Raw genomic sequence first — 19,450 nt, 5'->3', positions numbered from 1 at the left:
GGAGCAGACTGGACGCTGGGCTGGTGGATGGGGCTGCCTGGAGCAGTTCACGGGGCTTGGTGGTAGAGGCTGGAGCTGGATCGTGGTCTGTGGCTGCAGGAGGAGCTCAAGCTGTCAGCTTCACCTCAACCGGGTAGTGGTCGCTGACTGCCAGGGCCTGGGGGAGGGCAAGAGGTGGGGAGTTGTAATGCAGGGGTTCGGAGAGCCCCAAGCCCCTTGCCATGCTGACAGGGCTGGCAGGGCGGCTGTGATTGCCCTGCCAGACCCTTCTGCCTGCGGGGGGAGATGCGGTGTTCCCAGCCCCGAGACACTCAACACACAAGGCTCCAGTTTTGTCACCTCCCATGGAGAGATGCCCAGGTGTGGCCTCCCTGCATCTCACTTGGGAGTTCTGTGCCAGCTATGGGTGGCTGAAGATAGGCTATCATTGCCCCAATGACCTGGAGTTCTGCCCACGCCTGCCAATGAAAGGCCACAAATATCCCCATGCGTCTTACCTCTTCCCCACAGGGACAGGCAATGACTCCAAATCCCCCCTCCTGTTTCCACCTGTGGGTCCCTTGTCACCCTGAGCTCCCCATTAGCCGTCTGCAGGCTGCTGTGTCCTGGGAGGGGAACGAGCCTCACACAGGGCTGTGCTGGCATCCCAGCTGGCCTGGGGCACAGGTGCTGTGGCCAGAGCCTACTCAGGGTGCTGCTGGAGCTGCTTCGACTCTGCATTTGGGCTTTTTAAATGCATCAACTACATGGCCACTGCCTAAACCCGAACAGATGCTGGCAGCCCCGCAGCTGGCATTGCCCGGAGCAGCTCAGCTTAAGCGCCTGTTTGAGCCCCAGGTTTGCGATCCAAGCTCACCTCCTCCTGCTCCAGCTGGAGAGCACGCTGGAAATTGTAGACGGCAGCTGAATTCGGCACGATGCTTCTCTTCAGCTTGGCACCGCATACCACGATCCTGCCAGGGAGACACGGGGGGTGGGTACTGCTCCTGCCTCTGTGTTTGGCTACTGATGGTGCAGGACGGGCAGGGGACCCCAGGGTGCCGGGGAGGGGACTGTGGTGGCACTCACCTGTCGTAGGCACAGTTTGACCTCCCCACAGTGGTGTCAGTGCCGTCGGGGAGCAGCCACTTGAAGACATCGCTGGTGCGCAGGCGGACTTTTGACCAGTCACTGGGCTGGACGTAGGAGCAGTCGGCATTGAAGTCCCCCAGGAACATGATGTTCTGTGGTGGGAAGATGGGGGGGCTTATGCTTGTGGTGGCTGGGGAAGGGGCTGCCCCCGACACCAGCCCTCCCATGAGGCCAGGGCATCCCCTGTGGCAGGGGACGGGGCAGGAGCAGGGTCCCCATCCCAGCACCCTTGCACTAGCTGTGCTCGCCTCAGAGCGGGGACCTGGCATGGGTCAAACAGTCCCCAAAGCTCAGCGCCCATGCCTGATACCACCCCCAGAACAGGCAGCACTCACATCAGTCCCCCACTTGCTGACAATGGCCAAGTAGACATCGTAGAGTGCATCGATCTCGGTGACAGCATCACGTGGGGCTGAATGCAGCGGCACCAGCACAAACTCCTCCACCTCTGCCAGGGGAGAGGGACGTCAGCCCCACAGCCACCCCATGCCACTGCCCGAGGCCACTTGTCCCCCTGCTTACTGGTGCTGGGCACTGAGACCCTTAAGATGAACGGCTCCCGGCTGAAGACATCCTGGGGGTCCTCATATTGATAGGTGTCCACCACGGACACGACATCTGTCCTGTGTGATCAAAGGGATGGTGACCCTGGGGCTCAGCATGGCCCCTGTGTTCCCTCCATGGTGTCGGTGGACTCGTAGTGCCCCATTACCTGTAGATGAAGAGGTACCTCTCCTTGTAGTTCTCCCGTCCCAGGGGGCCGCTGATCTCATAGTCGTATGGGGATGTGGACACACTGTGGAGACGCAAAGGCAGGACGGTGACACGGCTGGTACCATCCTAGGGTAGCCTCAGCATGGCCAGGAGCTGGATGGCCATGGGGTTGGCACCAGCTGGTCCTGCTCTGCTGTCCCCATAGGCCACCATGCCCTGGCCATGTGGTGACATGGGGTGCAGTGGCTCCGAGCCACCCTGCTGTACCTGCCACCTGAGGATGGCTTCTTGAGCACGGTCAGCCACAAGCAGGACACAGGGTGGCTCCTGCCACCCCTTTCTCTGTAGGGACGCTCCCCACCTTCATTTGCAGCGAAACTAAATTAGGTTAATGAGCAGCCTGGGGCTTCGCAGAGCCTGGCGTCATCCTCCCTGCCGTGGCTGCTTTGAGGTGGCGCTGGAGGGGACACCAAAGGGGCGTCCCTGCTCAAGGAGCACTCACCGCCTTTCAATAAAGCAGAGGTAACCTTCACCTGGCCCTGACCTGTGTCCTCACCCAAAACAAGGTCAGCATCCAGCCAGCAGAGGGGCTGCCACCCCACGGTGGCCAGTTCTAGCCCACCACAGCAGCCCCTTTTCCTCCGGGGGTGCCTGAGCTGCTCAGAGCATCATCTGCTGCTGGGTCTATCGTGGGGTCCCATGGTCACTCACAGGGTCTTGGAGTGCTGGGGGCTGCCCTCTTCATCCCCCATCCTGCTTCTGCCTTGTCCTGTTGGATTCTGGAGATGGAGGTGCCAGGGCTGTGGTTCCTTTTTATCCCATGTGCTCCGGTGGGGTTGCAGCTTTCAGACAGGTTTTGTGCTGCCCATATCCCCTTTCCTCTCCCCGGATTATTCCTGGTGGCTTTGTCAGTGCCTGCTCAAAGCTTCAGCCCCAGCACTTTTCTCCCATTCTGCTTTCCAAAAACAAACCCTCTGCCAATGGACGACTTTTATTGGCCTTTTACTGCTCCAGCAGCTCAGTCCTGGCTCTGCTCGTACCTGTTGAGCCGCTCCATGAGCTGGGTGACAGCGCTGAGGTCGGCATCACGCACCTCCTGCACCAGGACCATGTCATAGCGCTGCAGGATCTGCGGGGGCAAGAAGGACAGTGATGGTGAGAGGGAGCCTGGGGCTGGCCCAGGGCCACCGTCACCCACCTGTCTCCCAGGTGGGCACCCTGATATGGGCTGGGTGCAGCACCACAGGGACCCACATGTCCCTGGGTGCCAGGGCAGGTGTCCCCATGGAGGGCTCACAGGGACCGCAGGGTAAGCCTGATGTCCCACCTTGGTACCCACCAAGCATTCACCCACCCATGACATCCCCAGCACTGGGATGCCATCCCATCTATGGCCATATGTCCCTGGCACAGGAGCCACATTTTGGGTCTGCCCCAGCACACAACCCGTCCCCATGTGGCACCAGATGCACTCACGCTGATAATGATGCCTGCCACTCCCTCGTTGGACATCTTGGTGTCACCGAATGCCTGGATGTTGAAGGCACTGACACGCAGTGTGGCCGTGGCCAGGCATGGGAGAGACACAGTCAGCAGGCACAGTGCCAGCACCATGGTCCCCATCCTGCCGGGAGCGATGCTGAGCCACAGGGATGCAGCGATGGGAGCCAAACTTAGAAAACTGCTTTGGATTTGGGGACAGAGCAAAAAACCCCATGTAGTTCCTTCCTAAGCCCTGGTGTGCAGCAGTGTGCCACGGTGGGCACTGCCCAGAGTAGCCTGTGGAGTTGTCACGGGCTGTCTGCCGGCTCACCAGTCCCAGGGGAAGTGCAACCCCATCGCGCCGCGGTGAATCTACCCAGCAGCGCTCAGGATCGCCCAGCACTGCTCCTTGCTGAGACATCTTCATCACCTGCCAGCCCCAGCCACCACCACCGGCACCCCAGGCTCCATGTCCTTAAACCCACCACTGCTGGGGTAAGGGAGTAACTCCTTGTCTCAGCTCGTCCCAGCTCATCCCAGTCCCTCCCGGTTCGCAGCTGAAGGTGCGGAGCCCAGACCCGTCCTTACCTTGCCAAGCACGCAGCACCTCTGCCTTACCAGCAGCAGGACGAGCGGCTTTATTCCCGGTGGAGGTGCCGGCAAAGCAGGATGAGTCGGACACCCCCGTGGGGGTTTGGCAGGCTCTGGGCTCCCTTCCTACATTGGGAAACCACAACCCCACAGGGCGACAGGGTGGGGCCAGCACAGCCACCCCATTGCCGATACAGCGAAGGTTGGATGGGGGTGCAGCACTGGGACATCCCGGGGCTGGGTGGGGACCCAAGGATCAGGGGGCTGCAGCTGGGGTGGCCCTGGTCACAGCACAGGGCACAGCAGTCAGGGGGGTGGCAAAGGGCAATGGCCTTAACAGGGTTAATTCAGGTGCTGTAATTAGATGGGGGAGAAGGAAATGGTGGGGTGTTGGGGTCAGACAGGCTGAGCACCACCAGCCTCAGCAAGGGGGGCAGCTGCAAACCCTCGAAGCAGTGTCAGTCATCACCCAAAACAGCCCCACTCGTGACCCAAGCAGCCCTAGATGTCACCTAGAGCAGCCCCTTTGGTGACACGGATCAGCCCCACTGGTAACCCAAAGCAGCCCCAGTGGAGTTGGTGTCCCCCGCGACGGCACATGGCGTCACCGCAGCATATGGCTTCACCCCGGCTGAGGGAGCTGGGGTGGGTGGGGTGGTGACGGCTGCTCATGCCAGGGCTTGCCAGGCTCTCGCGTGCGCCTCCAGGTTTTACACCCAGTCACGGGATGAGTCTGGTGTCCCCTGGTGCTGTGACAGCACCGAAACCCCACCAGGAGGCACAGAAACTCCTGGGAACAGACTCATGTCCTCTGCCTTCCCCCACCCTCACCATCAGCACCCTGTCAGCCACCCCACAGCCAGGCAGGCTCCAGCAGGATGTGGTCCCCAAGTCAGTGGAAGAGCATTCAGTGAGGGGACTGAATCCTGCCTGGAGCCTCCCAGGCTCTTCCTGGTGTCCCCGCTTTTGACACCAGCAGCTCAGAGGGGAGTGACACTGTCCTGTGGGTCCAGGGCTCCTGATGGCAGGAAGGGGACCCTGGTCCTGGGGACCTCCCTGGCTCCAGCCCTGGTGGGGCTACTCCTGGGAGGGGGATAGGGGGCTCAGGCCTGGGGAGTTGATGAAGGGAATGAAGGGACACTCCCTCCAGAGCTGCAGGGCTGGAGAAGGCTCGTTTTTTAATGGAAGCAGAGAGCATCCCACTCCCACAAGATTCTGAAGAGCAGCTCCTTGCAGAGACAGCGGGCTACTTGGCTGGTGCTGGTGGGCTGTGGGTTCCCACGAGGGATGCAGGTGCCTGCTGGGGTGTCCTGGTAGCTACCAGTGCAGGGACGGGCTCAGCGGGCTTTCAGGGTCACCTCCACCGGGAAATGGTCGCTGACGGCCAAAGCCTGGGTGTGGCAGGAAAGCAGAGAGGCACCTGAGCTCGTCTGGACCCACCAATGCTGTTGTGGCTGTCTGGGACCCAAATGCTCTGCTCCAACCCCAAAATTTAGACTGGACCCCAAAATGCTCTGTCTGGAGCACTGCATCAGTGCAGGGGTTGACATTGGGTCACCCTCGGGTACACCCTGGGGGACAGGGAGCCCACCCACACTGCTGGGAGGTGTGGTGGGTGGGATCCAGTGCTGATGGGCTTGTGTCCCCCGACCCCTCACTCACATCCTCGATCTGCAGGTGGAAAGTCTTCTGGAAGCTGTTGACGGTAGCAGAGCCAGGCTCGATGTCTTGGCGCAGGGCAGCGCCACAGGCGACGATGCTGCCAGGGCATCGTGGGGGTGTCAGAGCCCACCGGTCCCCCTCACGCCAGCCCCTACCCCACCGCCGAAGCACCCACCGGTCGTAGGCACAGCTGGTGGTGTCAGAGACGGTGGTGTCAGCGCTGTCAGGGATGAGCCACTCACAAGCACAGAGGGAACGCAGGCGGATGGATGGCCACTGGGCGCTGGCCACATAGGAGCAGCCGGCGTTGAAGTCACCCAGAAAGAGGATGTTCTGTGGGGGAGTGTGCTGTGCCCCTGCCCACCGACCTCACGGGGCAGCAAGGGCTTCGTAAAATCTTACCAGATACCCCCAGGTCTCCCCAGCACAGGAAGAACAGCCCCTAGTAATGGCAGCAGAGCCACACAGCAGCTCCATGCCGGGACACTGCCAGGGTGGCACCCGCTCCAGTGGGTATGAGACGTCTCCCGTGGGACACATCGCCCCAGGACAACCACTGGGACGTGTGGTGGCCATACCCCCACCTGCCTGGCTGCCCCAGGGAGGAGCCGAGCTTCCCGCTGCCCCTTACATTAGTTGCCCACTTGTTGACAACGTCGAAGTAGACATCGTAGAGCGCGTCGATCTCGGCTGCTGCGTTGCTGGGCTCGGCGTGCAAGGGCACCATCACAAACTCCTCCACCTCTGCCAAACAGGTGTCCATCAGCCCCCAGCTTGGGTGCAGCACTCAGGAAGGGAGTGGGGACCCCAGAGGACCAACCCAGGGCAAGCCTCAGCTACTGCCCAGGAAAAGCTGCCAAGGGAAAGAGTGTGTTGGCTTTTGTGGTCTGCCCGTTCTCCAGGCCAGGATTTCCAGCAGCGAGCTGCATCTCTCTGCACATGGTTCGGGGTTTGGTGCTTGCTTCCCACCATTTTTTTTCAAGTCACCATGGTTTTCGGAAAGAGACAGGTGGGAGAAAGGTGGAAGAGTGTGTGTGCCCTGGGGAGCTGCTGGGGAGGTGGAGGTGATGGCACAGAGTAGGAGATGGCACAAGGTGGGAGGTGACACATGACTGGAGATGGCATGCAACTATAGGAAGCAGATGGTGGGACATGGCCCAAGACGGGAGGTAGCAGGCAATGGGATGTGGGACATGATGGGAAACAGCTGGAGATGTGAGATTGCACATAACTGGGGACAGTGCATGCTGGGAGGTGACAAGCAATGGTGTGAGGTGGCACATGGAGGGAAACAACAGGCAGTGCTGGCCATGCTGGGCTGGGACCCAGGACTTCTGGGCACCCACAAGTGGGAGAAGACCCCTCAGCAGTGGAGGACTCAGTGGAGCCCCTGAGCTGGGCTCCAGGGTCTGACCCCCTGCCTGGCAGGCACAGCTCTGGGCTCAGCCCCGTGTGGAGGGCACCCCATGCCAGGTCCGAGCAGCCCCCTACACCATCTGAGATGCTGCCATGTGCCAGCTCTGCTCACGCGTGGTGGGTGAGGAGAACTCGACGATGAAGGGCTCCCTGCTGAAGGTGTCGGTCCCGCAGGACTCACAGCCATCATCATAGTAGTAGCTTCTCAGCACGGAGACCATGTCCGACCTGGGGGAGAAGCACAGGGCAGCCCCCAGCACTGTCCCTGCCACAGCCAGGGCCTCCATGAGGGGGTACCAACCACCCTTTGGGAGCCACTGCGAGGGGACAGTGGGTGACACAGGGGACGCTGGATCCTGGTGGCATCCCTTTACCTATAGATGAAGACATACTGCTCCTTGTAGTTGTTCCGACCCAGTGGGATGCTGTCCAAGAAGCTGTATGGGTGCCGGGACATGCTGGGAGCCAGATGTGGAGAGGGTGAGAGGAGGGTCCCAGTGCCCCCAGCACCCACTGGGCTCTCTCTAGCCGAGCCGGGGGTGCCCTGGCACAGTGAGATGCCAGCCAGGATCTGCCCCAGTGTCCAATTTGCTGGCACCTCCTGCCCTATGCCATCAGGGTCACCTGTTCAGCTGGTCCATGAGCTTCTTCACGGCTGTCAGGTCGGCATCCCGGACCTCCTGTACCAAAGTGATGTCGTACTCCAACAGGATCTGGGGGGGACAAGCTCAGAGCTGCTTGCCCCTGGCCAAGAGCTGCTCATGGGGGCACCTGTGGGTGCCTGTGCTGTGCTGTGAAGGCTCCAGATTGGCAACGGGAGGGCAGCAGGGACCCCAGAGCCAGGGAGGGAGCTCCTCTGCCAGTGTGCTCTGGCTTAGAAGGACCCTGGGGTGACATAGTGCCCTCTAACACCCATCTGTCTACCACCCACCACCCCAGCAGCTCCTCAGTCACAGGCTGCTCAGAGTGAGGAACCTCAACAGCATCACCCCTCCTTGGTTGGGGACCAGCAAGAGTGGAAATGGCCCAAGGTTGGAGATGATGGCAGGGAAAGAGCAGATGGGTGAATGGATGGAGGCTTGGATGGATGGATGGATGATATGGATGGAGGCATGTATGATTAGAGGCATTGGTGGATGGATGCACAGATGGATGGGTAGATAGATGGATGGAGACACAGGTGGATGGATGGGGGGATGTGGACAGGTGGATTGACGGGTGGGTGTGTGCACAGATGGACACACAGATGGACAGATGCCTGCAGAAAGCTCGTGTTCAACTGCCCCAAGCTGGCTGCGTCCCAGAGACCAGAGAGTAGCCACAACTGCTCCTTCCCCCCAGCACTCACAGAGACGATGATATCTGCGATAGTCTGGTTGGACATCTTGCTGTCCCCAAATGTCTGGATGTTGAAGGCGCTGATCTTCAGCATGGTGACCACATGCAGCAGGAGAGCTGCAACCAGCAGCGACAGCACCAGCTTTGAGGATTTCATCCTGCGTGCATAGGGGCAGGGATGGGCTCAGCCTCCCTGGCTGGCAGGGGAATTTGTCACAGATAACAAGAGCGGTCAGGGTATTCCCACTGGCCATACTGGTTTTGCTGGGAGGCATTGGTTTTCCAGAGAACCAACAGGACATGTGTATGGTGCACCCCTGTCCAGCCATCCAGCTCCTGCCTCACGTGGGACCTCATCCTGCCTGTGCCTTCTGGAGGAGGGGCAGGCTGCTCATGAGGCCAGAGCAGGTAATTCACTGGCAAAGGAGCAAATGCCATTTCACGGTGACGCAGAGAAGTCACTTCCTCATTCACCGCACTCAGCCCGGACAACTCTCCTGGCCCAGGGTGGGTGGCAGTGACTGGGGACACAAAGGTCCCTTGGCTTGTCCCTCTCCCACCCCTCCCCAGGTCTGCACCAAAGACCCAAAAGACCCAATAGCAGTTGTGCTGGCACAAAGCAAGGAAGGGATGGATTCCCACGCCTCCCCAGCTCTTACCCTGCCTGGAACATCCTCACCTGGTGTGTCCTGCCCCCCTGTCCCCCAGCACAGTCCCTGCCTCATCCTCACCCAGGCTGGAGTCCCCCAGGACCCCCCACCGAGGCAGCGTGGTGGCTCTGACCCATGCAGAAAAGCATTTGGGAAGTATTTCCCGTGGTGCTCAGCTCCCCGGGGTAATATTTCACCAGCGGGTGGGATGTGAGTCCTGCCCAAGCCCAGGCGTCCCGAAATCCTAGTCCCTCCGGGAGCCCCAGTAAGACCCACAAACACCCCGGCTTTTGGCACACCTGACCCGGGGAAGGGCTGGCTGCCCCCGGACTTTTTCTCCTGGGGCAGCCACTCTAGTTAAATCCTCACCTTTCCCCTCTTGCACCCTCGCTGTGGCTGAAAACACTACCATCTGCAACGCCGCAGCCCCTCCAGCTGGTAATGCAGCTATTCGGTAATGCCATGATTTGGTAATGCTGTAATTTGGTCACACTACAAACTGCCCAAGGCCCCACGAGTCCCCTCCGCTCCCAGGGGACACAGCCACCTCTGCAGCTGCCTGGGCAGAGGCACCGATAGAGACCTGCATCCATTCCGGGGGGTGCTTGTGAGCTGTGCCTGAGCTTGGCCTCGGCAGAGCATCTTGGCAAAATTAAGCTGAGCTGGAGAAAATTATATTGGAGAGGGAAGTGAGCTCCTGGGGCACGGTAGGAGAGGGGAGCAGGACGTACCTTTGGTGTCGTCTGCGGTCTCTGGAAGGGGAAGGAGCTGCACCTGCATTTATGGGGAGGGACGTGCTCACCTTGCCAAGCAGTTGCCCAGCCAAGAAGCGTGCAAGGCCGCGGGCTCCAAATGGCATTTTTCATGAAGATCTACTCAGTTAAACTAAACAACTGTTTCAACCAGTGCCAACACCTCCCGCCACAGGTAAGGCCGAGAATGTGTCTGAATTGATAAAAATGCTGACAAGAGGTCTGCAAGGTGTAAGTGAATCCCAGAGACCCCTCATGGGGAATGGCAGCTTTCCAATACAGGGTGTGGACAGCTCTCACTCATCACCAGCCATAGTTTCTCTTAAAACGTGTTTATTTCACCAACTGTTCCCATCCAGCACTCCACATTTCCAATGAGCTGTTTTCAGGCAAACGTGCTGGGGCTCAGGGGTGCCCAGCGCTGGGGGCTGAGCACAGCCGGTGCATCCCAGCACAGCCCCACCAGCTTTGGTCTTTGGCTGTGCAACCAAGGCAGGAGTCCCGAAAAACGACAGGACCCTGCTGCAGTGCCTGTCCCCGAACGTTCCCAAGCGGGTCACCCCGGGCCAGCCCTGGCCCTGCACACCCCCTGCTCACCCCAGCCCGGCCGCAGTGGCCTTGGCTGATGTCCCTGCACTCCCCGGCCTCCCAAGGCAGCTGCCGCGTTTCCCAGGGGGCCGTGCCGGCCTCACAGCACACAGTGCTCCCAGGGGCTGGGTGGGGACAGGCGCCCCAGGGCACACCTGGGCCTGCACGCTGGCTCCCACAGCGGGATCAGGGCGAACCCCCAGTGGGGCTGTAGCTCCCCAAGGTCAGGCCCTCCAGGGTCAGATCCCCCCTGGGCCAAGACCCCCAAAGGCCAGAGCCCCCAGGCCAAGACCCCGCCCAGAGCCAGAACCCCGTGGGGCCAAGGCCCCTCACGGGCTAGCCCCTGCTTTCCCCACGTCAAGATCCCCTCAGGGCCAGTCCCCTCCCGGGACAAGACCCCCCAGATCAGCTCCCGGTCCAACCCCCCCCGGCCGGATCCCCCGCAAGGCCAGGCCACTCCGAGGCTCAGCGCCGTTCTGGGCGGGGCCGCCAGGGGGCGCTGCCGGCGGCGGGCGCGGCTGGCTCCTTTTTGTCCTGCGCGGGCTGCCGTAGCGCCCGTCCGCGCAGCGCCTCCGCCACCGAGGGAGGCCGCGCTGAGCGGGGCCGGGCCGGAGGGACGCGGGGAGGAGAGGGGAGCGACGGGGGACCCGCTCTCGTAGGGTCGGAGCCATGAGTGACATTCGGCACTCGCTGCTGCGGCGGGACGCGCTGAGCGCCGCCAAGGAGGTGCTGTACCACCTGGACATCTACTTCAGCAGCCAGCTGCAGAGCGCCCCGCTGCCCCTGGTCGACAAGGGCCCCGCCGAGCTGCTGGAGGAGTTCCTGTTCCAGGTGCCCAAGGAGCGCGGCGCTCCGCCCAAGGTGGGCCCCACCGCGGGGCGGCTGGGGGGCGAGGCCTGGCGGGGGCTCTGGGACAGCAGACGGGGGCCCCGAGGGGGCTGCTGGAGGCCGCGGCCCCGGGGAAGCCGGGCGGGCCCCGGGGAAGCCGGGCGGGCCCCGGGGAGCAGGGTAGGCCCTGAGGGCTGGTGCTCTGCGGGCGCGTAAGACGCAGGAGGCCGAACGAAGCTCCAGGGAGGGGCGATGGAGGCCGAGGCCACTAGAGCTCGGGACGGGGTCCCTGTGAGGGCTGCTGCAAGAGGCCGGGGTCTCGGGAGGACAGGGTCCTTGGGGGGCTGGTGACCATGCTTTTTGGCTAAGAGGGACTGGACAGGACTTTGTTCTCCCAAACAGAGGTGTGGTGGGGCCTGTGGCCCCTGGGGTTTGCCTGTGGCCTCACAGTGCCGCAGCAGAGCTGTGCCAGGGTTTTCAGATGGCTGTGTGTGGGCCGGAGCTGAGCGGGGACCTCCCAGAGAGCAGCGACTAGAAACCATGGCTGCTGCTGAATGTCGGGGAGTGTGGGCCTGGGGCCCAGTGGGCTGCTGGGCCTGGCTGTGACACCTCCTCCAGGGCTGCCTGGAGGTGCCCTTGGTGCTGTTATTTGGAGAGGGAAGAAATATTTTTCACTCCAGTATTGCTATAGATCTCTCAGCTTGTGGGCAGCACTTGATGGTACAGCAAGCACCAGCCTTGGGCATCCAGGTATTCAAATGCAACCTAGAGCTTTTCTGTTTAAAAAGGTAGACGCAGTGGTGGTTCAGGAAGCTTTAATATGTGTGCTGTACATAAATACTGAGTTTCTAATGCCTGAGGGAAGCTCTCAGCTCTTACTGTTCCTGTCTTCCATCAAAGCAGCTTTTGATTCTTCAAGAGCCCCAGTATATTTTGCAGCTTTGCATTTGTTTTCTTTCAGAGATTGAATTCACTTCAGGAACTTCAGCTCCTTGATATCATGTGCAATTATTTCCAAGAGCAAACCAAGGATTCGGTCCGGCAGATCATTTTCTCATCTCTCTTCAGCCCTCAAGGAAATAAAGCAGATGACAGCAGGATGGCTTTACTAGGAAAGCTGGTTTCCATGGCAGTGGCTGTGTGCAGGGTTCCTGTTCTGGAATGTGCTGCCTTCTGGCTGCAGGTACAGCTTTTGTGCAGGCAGGGCAGTCTGGGGAAGGAGTTTGGGAGTGTGTTGTGATGGGCATGCATGAGGCAGGGTGTCACCTTACGGTTGGTGACAGCTGTTTGCAGTCAGCTGCTGCTCCATGGGAGTTTAAGATGCTACAACAGCTGGCTGCTTCAGCTGCATTCATGCCACGTCTGTGCTCGTGTCTATTCCTTTGCTTAAGGAATAAAGGTAGAGCTTTTGCCAATCAATTTGCGTGCTGCACTGGCGGAAGAAAACGTAGTGTTTTTTTTACCATGGGTGAAAGTTTTATTGAATGTTGTGGTTTTTTTTTTTCCCTCCACCCAACCTCAGCATGTCAAAAGGGATCAGCTGAGTGTTTGACTGACACAGGGAACAAAACTAGGGCAGTTTGTGGTCACATTGCCCAAAGAAGCCACCTCTGGAGTTTGGAAAATAAGCTGTCCCTCATGGCACAAGAGGCAGACCTCTCTCTTGACATTTGGGCACAAAATACCTGTATCGGGTGTTCAAATCTGTGAACACAGTATGTCAGGATCTCCTATATTGCCTCTTTTCCCATTGAGATTTCCCAACGCAGACCTTGGGAAGTGCATCTTTGTTCCCGCTGCCTTTGTGGGGTGTGCAGAAATCACCTGCTTTACAGAAGGGGCAGCACGGAACGACTGTGCTGGGAGGGAAGGGTGACCGGAGGCGGATCAGTACAGGTTCTGTGGAGTTCCTCTTTTCCCAGCTGTGGGCCTTTGCAAAGGAGGAGGGGATGTCACCTGGATAGCAGAAGGTGGTATATTATTTTGCAGGTCAAAGCTCTGAAGTGACATGAGGATTGCACAGAATTTTTCCATATTAAAAATGTCAAGTGTAACTGAGAGGTTACTGAACTAGTTGTTCTGATACTGAACTAGTTGAACTACAGAACTACATCACTGAATTAGTAAAAAAATCACTGTCTAAGTCAAAATATTGATGTAAAAGGCTTTAACTTTAAACTACAGATACTGTAAACACAAAATATCACCATCTATTTTAATATTGTGGAATAGTAATTTTATTTCTGTCTAAGAGTATCTTTGACATGCAGAGAGAGAGAAAGCACACTTTGATTTTGGGAAAGTGGAAACACAAATGTTGAAACAGCAAAACCTATGGGTGAAGTGGGCAGGCAGAGTGTTTGGGTGACATAAACTTTAACGCCAGCTCTGTAGAACTTTCTGTGATTTGGTTTAATCCACTTTTCCTTATGTGCTGTCCCGCACCCCTGCAGCGAACCCCAGCTGTGTACTGTGTGAGGCTGGCCCGGGCCCTGGTCGATGACTACTGCAACTTGGTGCCAGGCTCCATCCAGACCCTGAAGCAGATCTTCAGCGCCAGCCCTCGCTTCTGCTGCCAGTTCATTACCTCCGTCACAGCGCTCTACGACCTCTCTTCAGGTGAGTGTTTCCAAGCTGTGTCTTTCCAAGTAAGAGAGGCAGAATAACGCAACACAAATTAACTGTTGCAAGTGAATTAACTGCTGAAATTCTAAAGATGCTCGTTGCCATGTAATTATTGTCAGAAGCCGCTCAGGGGTGTGGCTGTTGCACCATGTGTCACTGCGGTGAGAATAAAAATAATCAGGCAATGGCTGAAGGGAGAGTCTTTGCTGGAGAAGCAGGCAGGTAACACCTGACACAAAGGGCCAGCATCCTCCACAGAGGGCAGAGGACACGGGGACCTTATTGATTGAGCAGCTCTAGGTGTGAAAGCTGATCTGCCTGGGCTGGGGAGTTTGGCCTCCTTATTGTGTGTCACCTACCCAGCAGATAGACTTGGGGCTGTCTGTCATTCTGATTCCTTCCAAAAAGGGGGGAAACACAAATTTGGAATGTTTCCAAGCTGAGCAGCATTTCTGTTGAGTGGTGATAAGAAACACAATGAACAGCATACCCCTGGTGCGCTCTTTAACTGCATGTGTGACCAGCTGGTGGTACAACCTGTCTCAGGTGGTTGTTGCTCAAACACTAGAAACGTGTAGGTGTCTTAAGATCAATTTATCTTTTCTCGGCGAGACAGATAGAGAGCTCATGGTAGACTAGGAAACAACCCTGCACTAAATAACAACATCATCCAAAAAAGCAAATCCTATTTGTTATCAATAAAAGAAATATTTTGCGCAGTCTTCTCCAGATGAGCAGCATGGTATTAGTGAGAGAGAGGTGCAGGCTTCTTTTTTTTTTTTTTTTTTTTCTTTTAAAGTGTTTGGTAGAGCTTATAGCATAGTCTTCCTCCATATTTAATGCCTATTTAGTGCAACCACTTGGAAATCTATCCAGCTAATTAAAAGGTGTGTTGGAAAGGAAATAACATGAGTTATAGGAAGCAACTTTTAAAATCCCTTAGTTTGAGGTGTTATTGGTGACATAAGAAAAGGAAGTTTGCTTTTCAAAGAGTGATCTGTAACCGGGCAGTTTCCACCACGTCCTGAGGACAGGAGTTGATCACACAAACACCACTATCTGTGATACTGAGAGGTCTTGAAAAAAACTGAAAACTGGAAAATACCAATTCTGCATAGCAGTAATTCTATAGTCCAGGTGGTTTTCCTATAAGTCATTACATAAGACCCAATTAGATAGTTCTGTGTTGAGCCCTCTGTTGATGCCGTACACAACTCACAACAAAAGTACGTGGCTCAATCCAGTGACCTGACCCTGTGATGGGATGATGTGAAGTCAATGTTTCTCTTGTCTGTACTGAAGCTTCAGTTCATGACCACATTTCACTTCTCTCTTGAAGCTTTACATAATCTTATAATCCTTTACCTGTCAGGTGATTGTGTCATTAAGTTTTTCCACAAAGACATACTTGTTTAGATAAGTCGTAAAGGAGATGAGTTGAATGACTGGGGTGAGGAGAAAGAAGTGCCAGCAAGTCTTCCTTATTTCCTCCCCCATTGTACTTCCTGTGGCAAGGGATAAATGGAGACAGTTTAGAGGAGAAAGTGAACAGGGGATGGGTGGGAGAGAAGGAAAATGACAAAAGCAGCTTTGCTGGGAAAGGGGATAAATATTGGCATTTGGTGGTGGAGAAGATTAAGTTGACAGGAACATGGTTGTGTCTTCCCTGGGACAAATGAGCACTTAACTTTGGTGTCTTTAAAAAAAACAGTGAAGTTGGGGAGGTTGTGAAATTGTATTTGTGACAGTGTGGGAAGAGTGTGTGTGAGCGATTAAAGACTGCTGTCCTGTGCTCCCGTGCAAGGCTTGGCCTACTCAGTAATACCTTTCCTATCTTCAGATGACCTCATCCCTCCTTCGGATCTGCTCGAGTTGATTGTTTCCTGGATCTTTGAAGACCCCCGCTTGATCCTCATCACGTTTCTTAACACTCCTATTGCAGCCAACCTGCCAATAGGGTTTTTAGAGCTCACCCCGCTGACTGGACTGATCCGTTGGTGTGTAAAGGCCCCCTTGGCTTATAAAAGGAAGAAGAAAGCCTCTCTCTCAAATGGACATCCCCCCAGCAAAATTGCCAAGGACTCAACTTCAGGAGAAGACAGAGATTGCCATCAGCTGTACTCAAAACTGCATCTAAGTGTCCTGCAGGTTCTTATGATGCTTCAGGGGCATTTAACGGAGAAGAACCTTTATGGGCGCCTGGGGCTTGTACCCTTTGACCACATTGTTCCGCTCGTGGAGGAAATTAACAGACTGTCTGATGAACTCAATCCTCTCAATGCATCCAAAGAGATTGAACTGGCTCTAGACAGACTGGCTCAGGCTTTGCAAGTGGCCATGGCATCGGGAGCACTCCTGTGCACTCGAGGTAAGTTGTCGGTGGGGCTGGCAGAGACCTTGGCACAGAATTATTTTCCTTCCCTGTGTGGATGTTGTATGAGGGAGTTTGGGGATGAGGAGAGTAAAGATCAATGTGTTCACATCAGAAGTAGTAGTTGGCTGCTCGTAGGAAGAAATAGTCCATGAAATATTAATAATTTGGGAAAAATAACTCCATGGAGAGTAGGAGAGGCAAGATCATTGATGCAGATGATGGTGCGTTGCTTTGCAGAGCTCAAGAACTGATCTTCTACCTTGCAGTGTGCACAAGGGGATTATATCTGGGCGTCCAGCATAGGGACAAATTTGACCCCCTTACAATTGTTTGTAGCTATTTAAAAAGCACTGTTTAATTGTGCTTCAATTTGATTTCTGTGAGTTTGCCTGCTGGAGGAGAGACCGTGAAGCAGATGAACCATGGGGTGGGTGTGCTAGACAAGGAATTTGAAAAGCAAACAAAAACTATTCATCTGGAACGTCTGGGCCTTCAACTCTCCTGTAATGAGACCCCATTACGGTGCGTGTGATTTCAGTTAAACTTCGTAAAGAAGCCTGCTAACGTGGCTCTCATCAGTCTTTCCTGTTGCCAAAAACATTTTTTCTCTAAAAACTTGCAGAGGTGAAAATAGGAAGTGCCTCAGTACAGCACAGGGTCACCCAGACGTACTGTTTTCTTGATACGCTCTCTTGAAAATGAGTGATTTTTAGTGTGACCAAAAGGTTTAGATCTTCCTAACAGCCAGAGCAGTTAGTGCAGACCCTGACTGCAGAGAGTGGCCTCTGCCTAAGGAGGTGACTGGGGCTTTGCCCAGGCTGAACCGGTACTGCTGGTCAAATCTCAACGTTCTTCTGGCTCATCTTTCATAAAGTAGCTCTGGGTGTAATAAGAACAGGCAGAAAAGTGGAAATTTTTGAGTTGATGGTTTGTTTTGGGTGTGTTTTTTCTTAGCTGCTCACCTGGTACATTCTGAGCACTTGTGTAGAAGTGAAAGGTAGTTCAGTGTAAGTAGCTGCTAAAATACCAGTTATTTCAGTGCTTTTGGGGTGTGTTTATCTACAAAGGCAGGAGTTTGTTCTCAGGCTGTTCCTGAAAGAACTCCAGGAGCAGGATCTGTTGTTAAATACCTTTGTTTTATCTATTCTGCTTTAGCAGAGGTTTGGAGATGGTAAAAAGGTGCAATTTCTAGTTGATAGACCTCAGAAAAACAAAGCAAGCAAACAACAACAAAAACTCAACAAACCACAACAAATAAGAAACTCACCCTTTCTTTATGCCAGAACTGTTTAAAAAAACCCCAAACCAATACAAAGCAGGTATTAGGTAAGCTTTGCATTGCTTTGACCTGGTGTCTTTCTCATCATAAATGCCATGTTCAGTGGGTAGAGTCAAACCTTGTATTACCTATGTCTTAGCTACTTCTTGATACTATGGTGGTATTGCAAATTCTATACTAAGACTCTGTATGCCTTGAAATGAAGCTGCGTTTTCCATATGGCAGCGTAGGCTAAGTGTTGAACATACAATAAAGTGTCTATGTGGAAAGCTGGGGTAGTAACTGGTGAGACAGAGAAACATTTTCTCTCCTATGGAAGGTTTTGGTCTGAGAGTGGGATTTTGGATCTTTTGATGGCTGGAACTTTTTCAGTAATCTGACCTTCCTAGAAAGGAGAGTGCAGAGGAAAATTGCTCTAATTTCTGCTTTACCCTTATTGTTGTATCTTCTGTCCTCTTTCAGATGACTTGAGAACTGTGTGCTCCAGGCTGCCGCATAACAAGTAAGAGACCTTTCCACAGCTGTGTTTGTTTTGGTGCATATCCCAAAACACGCATGTGAGGGCTGTTGAGACAAAATATCTTCTAAAAATTTGTGTATACTTTCTGGAAATTGGCCTTTATTCAGACATGGTTTAGCACAAGGATGAAGGTGAAAGTGCTGGCTGCTTCTTCCCTTGCAAGCTCGACTATTGACTGGAGGAGACTTCAGTGACTCCCACCACACAGACAATCTTACCCTGCCTGTGTTAGAATAGATGCACAGAAAGGGAAAATGTCCTTACAGCATGGAATGTGCCCCAGAGTTGTCCCTTCCCCATGTCCCAGCTTGTTTTACCTGACCCTAAGCTTAACTGCACATTGCTTCTTGCTTCTTTGCAAGTGTGGATTTGTTTGGTTGTGGGTTTTTTTGGTGGTTTTATTTTATTTTTTTTGTTTTAGAGAAGAAAGGAAGAAGAGTGTGGTGGAAGCTGTAAAAGCGTAGTAGCATCACTGTCCTCTCGCCTCTCAGCAGTGCTGTGTATTGGTTGCAAATTGTCCTTAGAGCTGGGTCCTTGCAGGCTGGGGACAGCCACAACAAAAGCCTTCTCTGAATAATCCTCATGCCTCTGAATTTCTCTCCACAGCCTGCTGCAGCTGGTGATCTCTGGTCCAGTACAGCAACCAACCCATGGCGCTCTGCCACCGGGATTTTATCCTCACATCCATACTCCTCCTCTGGGCTACCCCGCACACGCCGCGCACCCTGCGCTCCCGGCTCACCCGGCGCTCCCGGCTCACCCTGTACAAACGTTCATCCCAGGAATGACATTCCCATACCGGCCTATCCGCTAAAATGCCAAGACTGTGCAGTGTACCCGGTTTCCCATAGTTTGAGGAAGCCTTGCAGATGAAACCAAATGTCTCGGGAACCACATTTTCCTTGTTGGTGTAAAGCTGAGCGATGCCCGTGTGAGGGATCAGCTCTTGGCAGCAGGGAGGACACAGTCGATGGGGATGCAGGATGTGAATACTGAGGCAGATCATAGGGATGAAAGGAGGGGGGGAAAGGCAACAGAAACTCCAAACCTCTGCAGCGTGTGGAAATTTTTTTGACCCACATTGTTTTGTATAATCAGCACGGGTGTATTTTCTCAATCATGTGTTTTTCAGTAGCCCAGATCTGGTTGCCCAGCTCATCTTGCTCTAGGAGGGCCAAAAGCAGAAGCGTGAGATTTTTCCAGCTAGTCTACTCCAGCCTGCTCCTTTCTTTGTAAATGTTTGTATCTATAGCAACAGAGTATGTGTACACTGTATATTTTTGGAACACAAATGTTTGTTTCAGAAGCACAAGGTAGAGTAAAGCAACACTTCCTATTAAAGGAAACAATTTAAGAAGCGTAAAATAATTCTGCTGCTTTATCTCTCAAATAGCAATAAGGTCTAATCTCTTAGGCCTGTTCCTGTCTAGCCACTTCAGTTGAGCTCTTTATTGTTGTGCTGTGATTCTCTCAGCCTGCTCTGCTGGGTGAAAAAGCAAG

At 54.9% G+C, this 19,450-nt stretch overlaps 3 protein-coding genes across 5 annotated transcripts; 1 reads left to right on the top strand and 2 right to left on the bottom strand.

Annotated features, from left to right (window-relative positions):
• Positions 1 to 19: 19 nt before the first annotated feature.
• On the bottom strand, positions 20 to 4,041 carry LOC309445507 (deoxyribonuclease-1-like 2). 3 transcript variants are annotated; one of them, XM_082064381.1, is made up of 9 exons: positions 3,916 to 4,041; positions 3,322 to 3,469; positions 2,886 to 2,974; positions 1,844 to 1,927; positions 1,654 to 1,754; positions 1,467 to 1,579; positions 1,069 to 1,223; positions 857 to 953; positions 20 to 157 (listed from the first exon to the last, which is right to left on the bottom strand). In XM_082064381.1, exons 2-9 carry the CDS (start codon positions 3,466 to 3,468, stop codon positions 107 to 109), a joined length of 837 nt encoding a protein of 278 aa, XP_081920507.1. In that variant the 5' UTR covers position 3,469; positions 3,916 to 4,041; the 3' UTR covers positions 20 to 106. The 3 variants fall into 3 exon arrangements, with proteins under 3 accessions (XP_081920507.1, XP_081920506.1, XP_081920508.1); XM_082064380.1 differs by having other exon boundaries at positions 3,322 to 3,529; positions 3,916 to 4,030; XM_082064382.1 differs by having other exon boundaries at positions 3,322 to 3,484; positions 3,916 to 4,030.
• A 1,214-nt stretch (positions 4,042 to 5,255) lies between these two features.
• On the bottom strand, positions 5,256 to 8,491 carry LOC309445508 (deoxyribonuclease-1-like; the record flags this gene model as incomplete). The annotated part of the gene is made up of 8 exons (XM_082064383.1): positions 5,256 to 5,309; positions 5,581 to 5,677; positions 5,756 to 5,913; positions 6,212 to 6,324; positions 7,109 to 7,224; positions 7,371 to 7,454; positions 7,621 to 7,709; positions 8,345 to 8,491. The coding sequence occupies 8 exons, from the start codon at positions 8,489 to 8,491 to the stop codon at positions 5,256 to 5,258; spliced, it is 858 nt and encodes a 285-aa protein (XP_081920509.1).
• A 2,407-nt stretch (positions 8,492 to 10,898) lies between these two features.
• INTS15 (integrator complex subunit 15) lies at positions 10,899 to 19,315 on the top strand. Its single transcript, XM_082064978.1, has 6 exons — positions 10,899 to 11,185; positions 12,114 to 12,335; positions 13,606 to 13,771; positions 15,618 to 16,145; positions 17,893 to 17,932; positions 18,557 to 19,315. Exons 1-6 carry the CDS (start codon positions 10,994 to 10,996, stop codon positions 18,762 to 18,764), a joined length of 1,356 nt encoding a protein of 451 aa, XP_081921104.1. The 5' UTR covers positions 10,899 to 10,993; the 3' UTR covers positions 18,765 to 19,315.
• The last annotated feature ends 135 nt before the right edge of the window (positions 19,316 to 19,450 follow it).

The sequence above is a fragment of the Streptopelia decaocto genome (genome assembly GCF_964273445.1).
Source record: "Streptopelia decaocto genome assembly, chromosome: 13".
In the NCBI taxonomy this organism is placed as follows: Eukaryota; Metazoa; Chordata; class Aves; order Columbiformes; family Columbidae; genus Streptopelia; species Streptopelia decaocto.
Note: the sequence above shows the minus strand (reverse complement) of the source record. Positions and strands in the feature narration are given on the sequence as shown.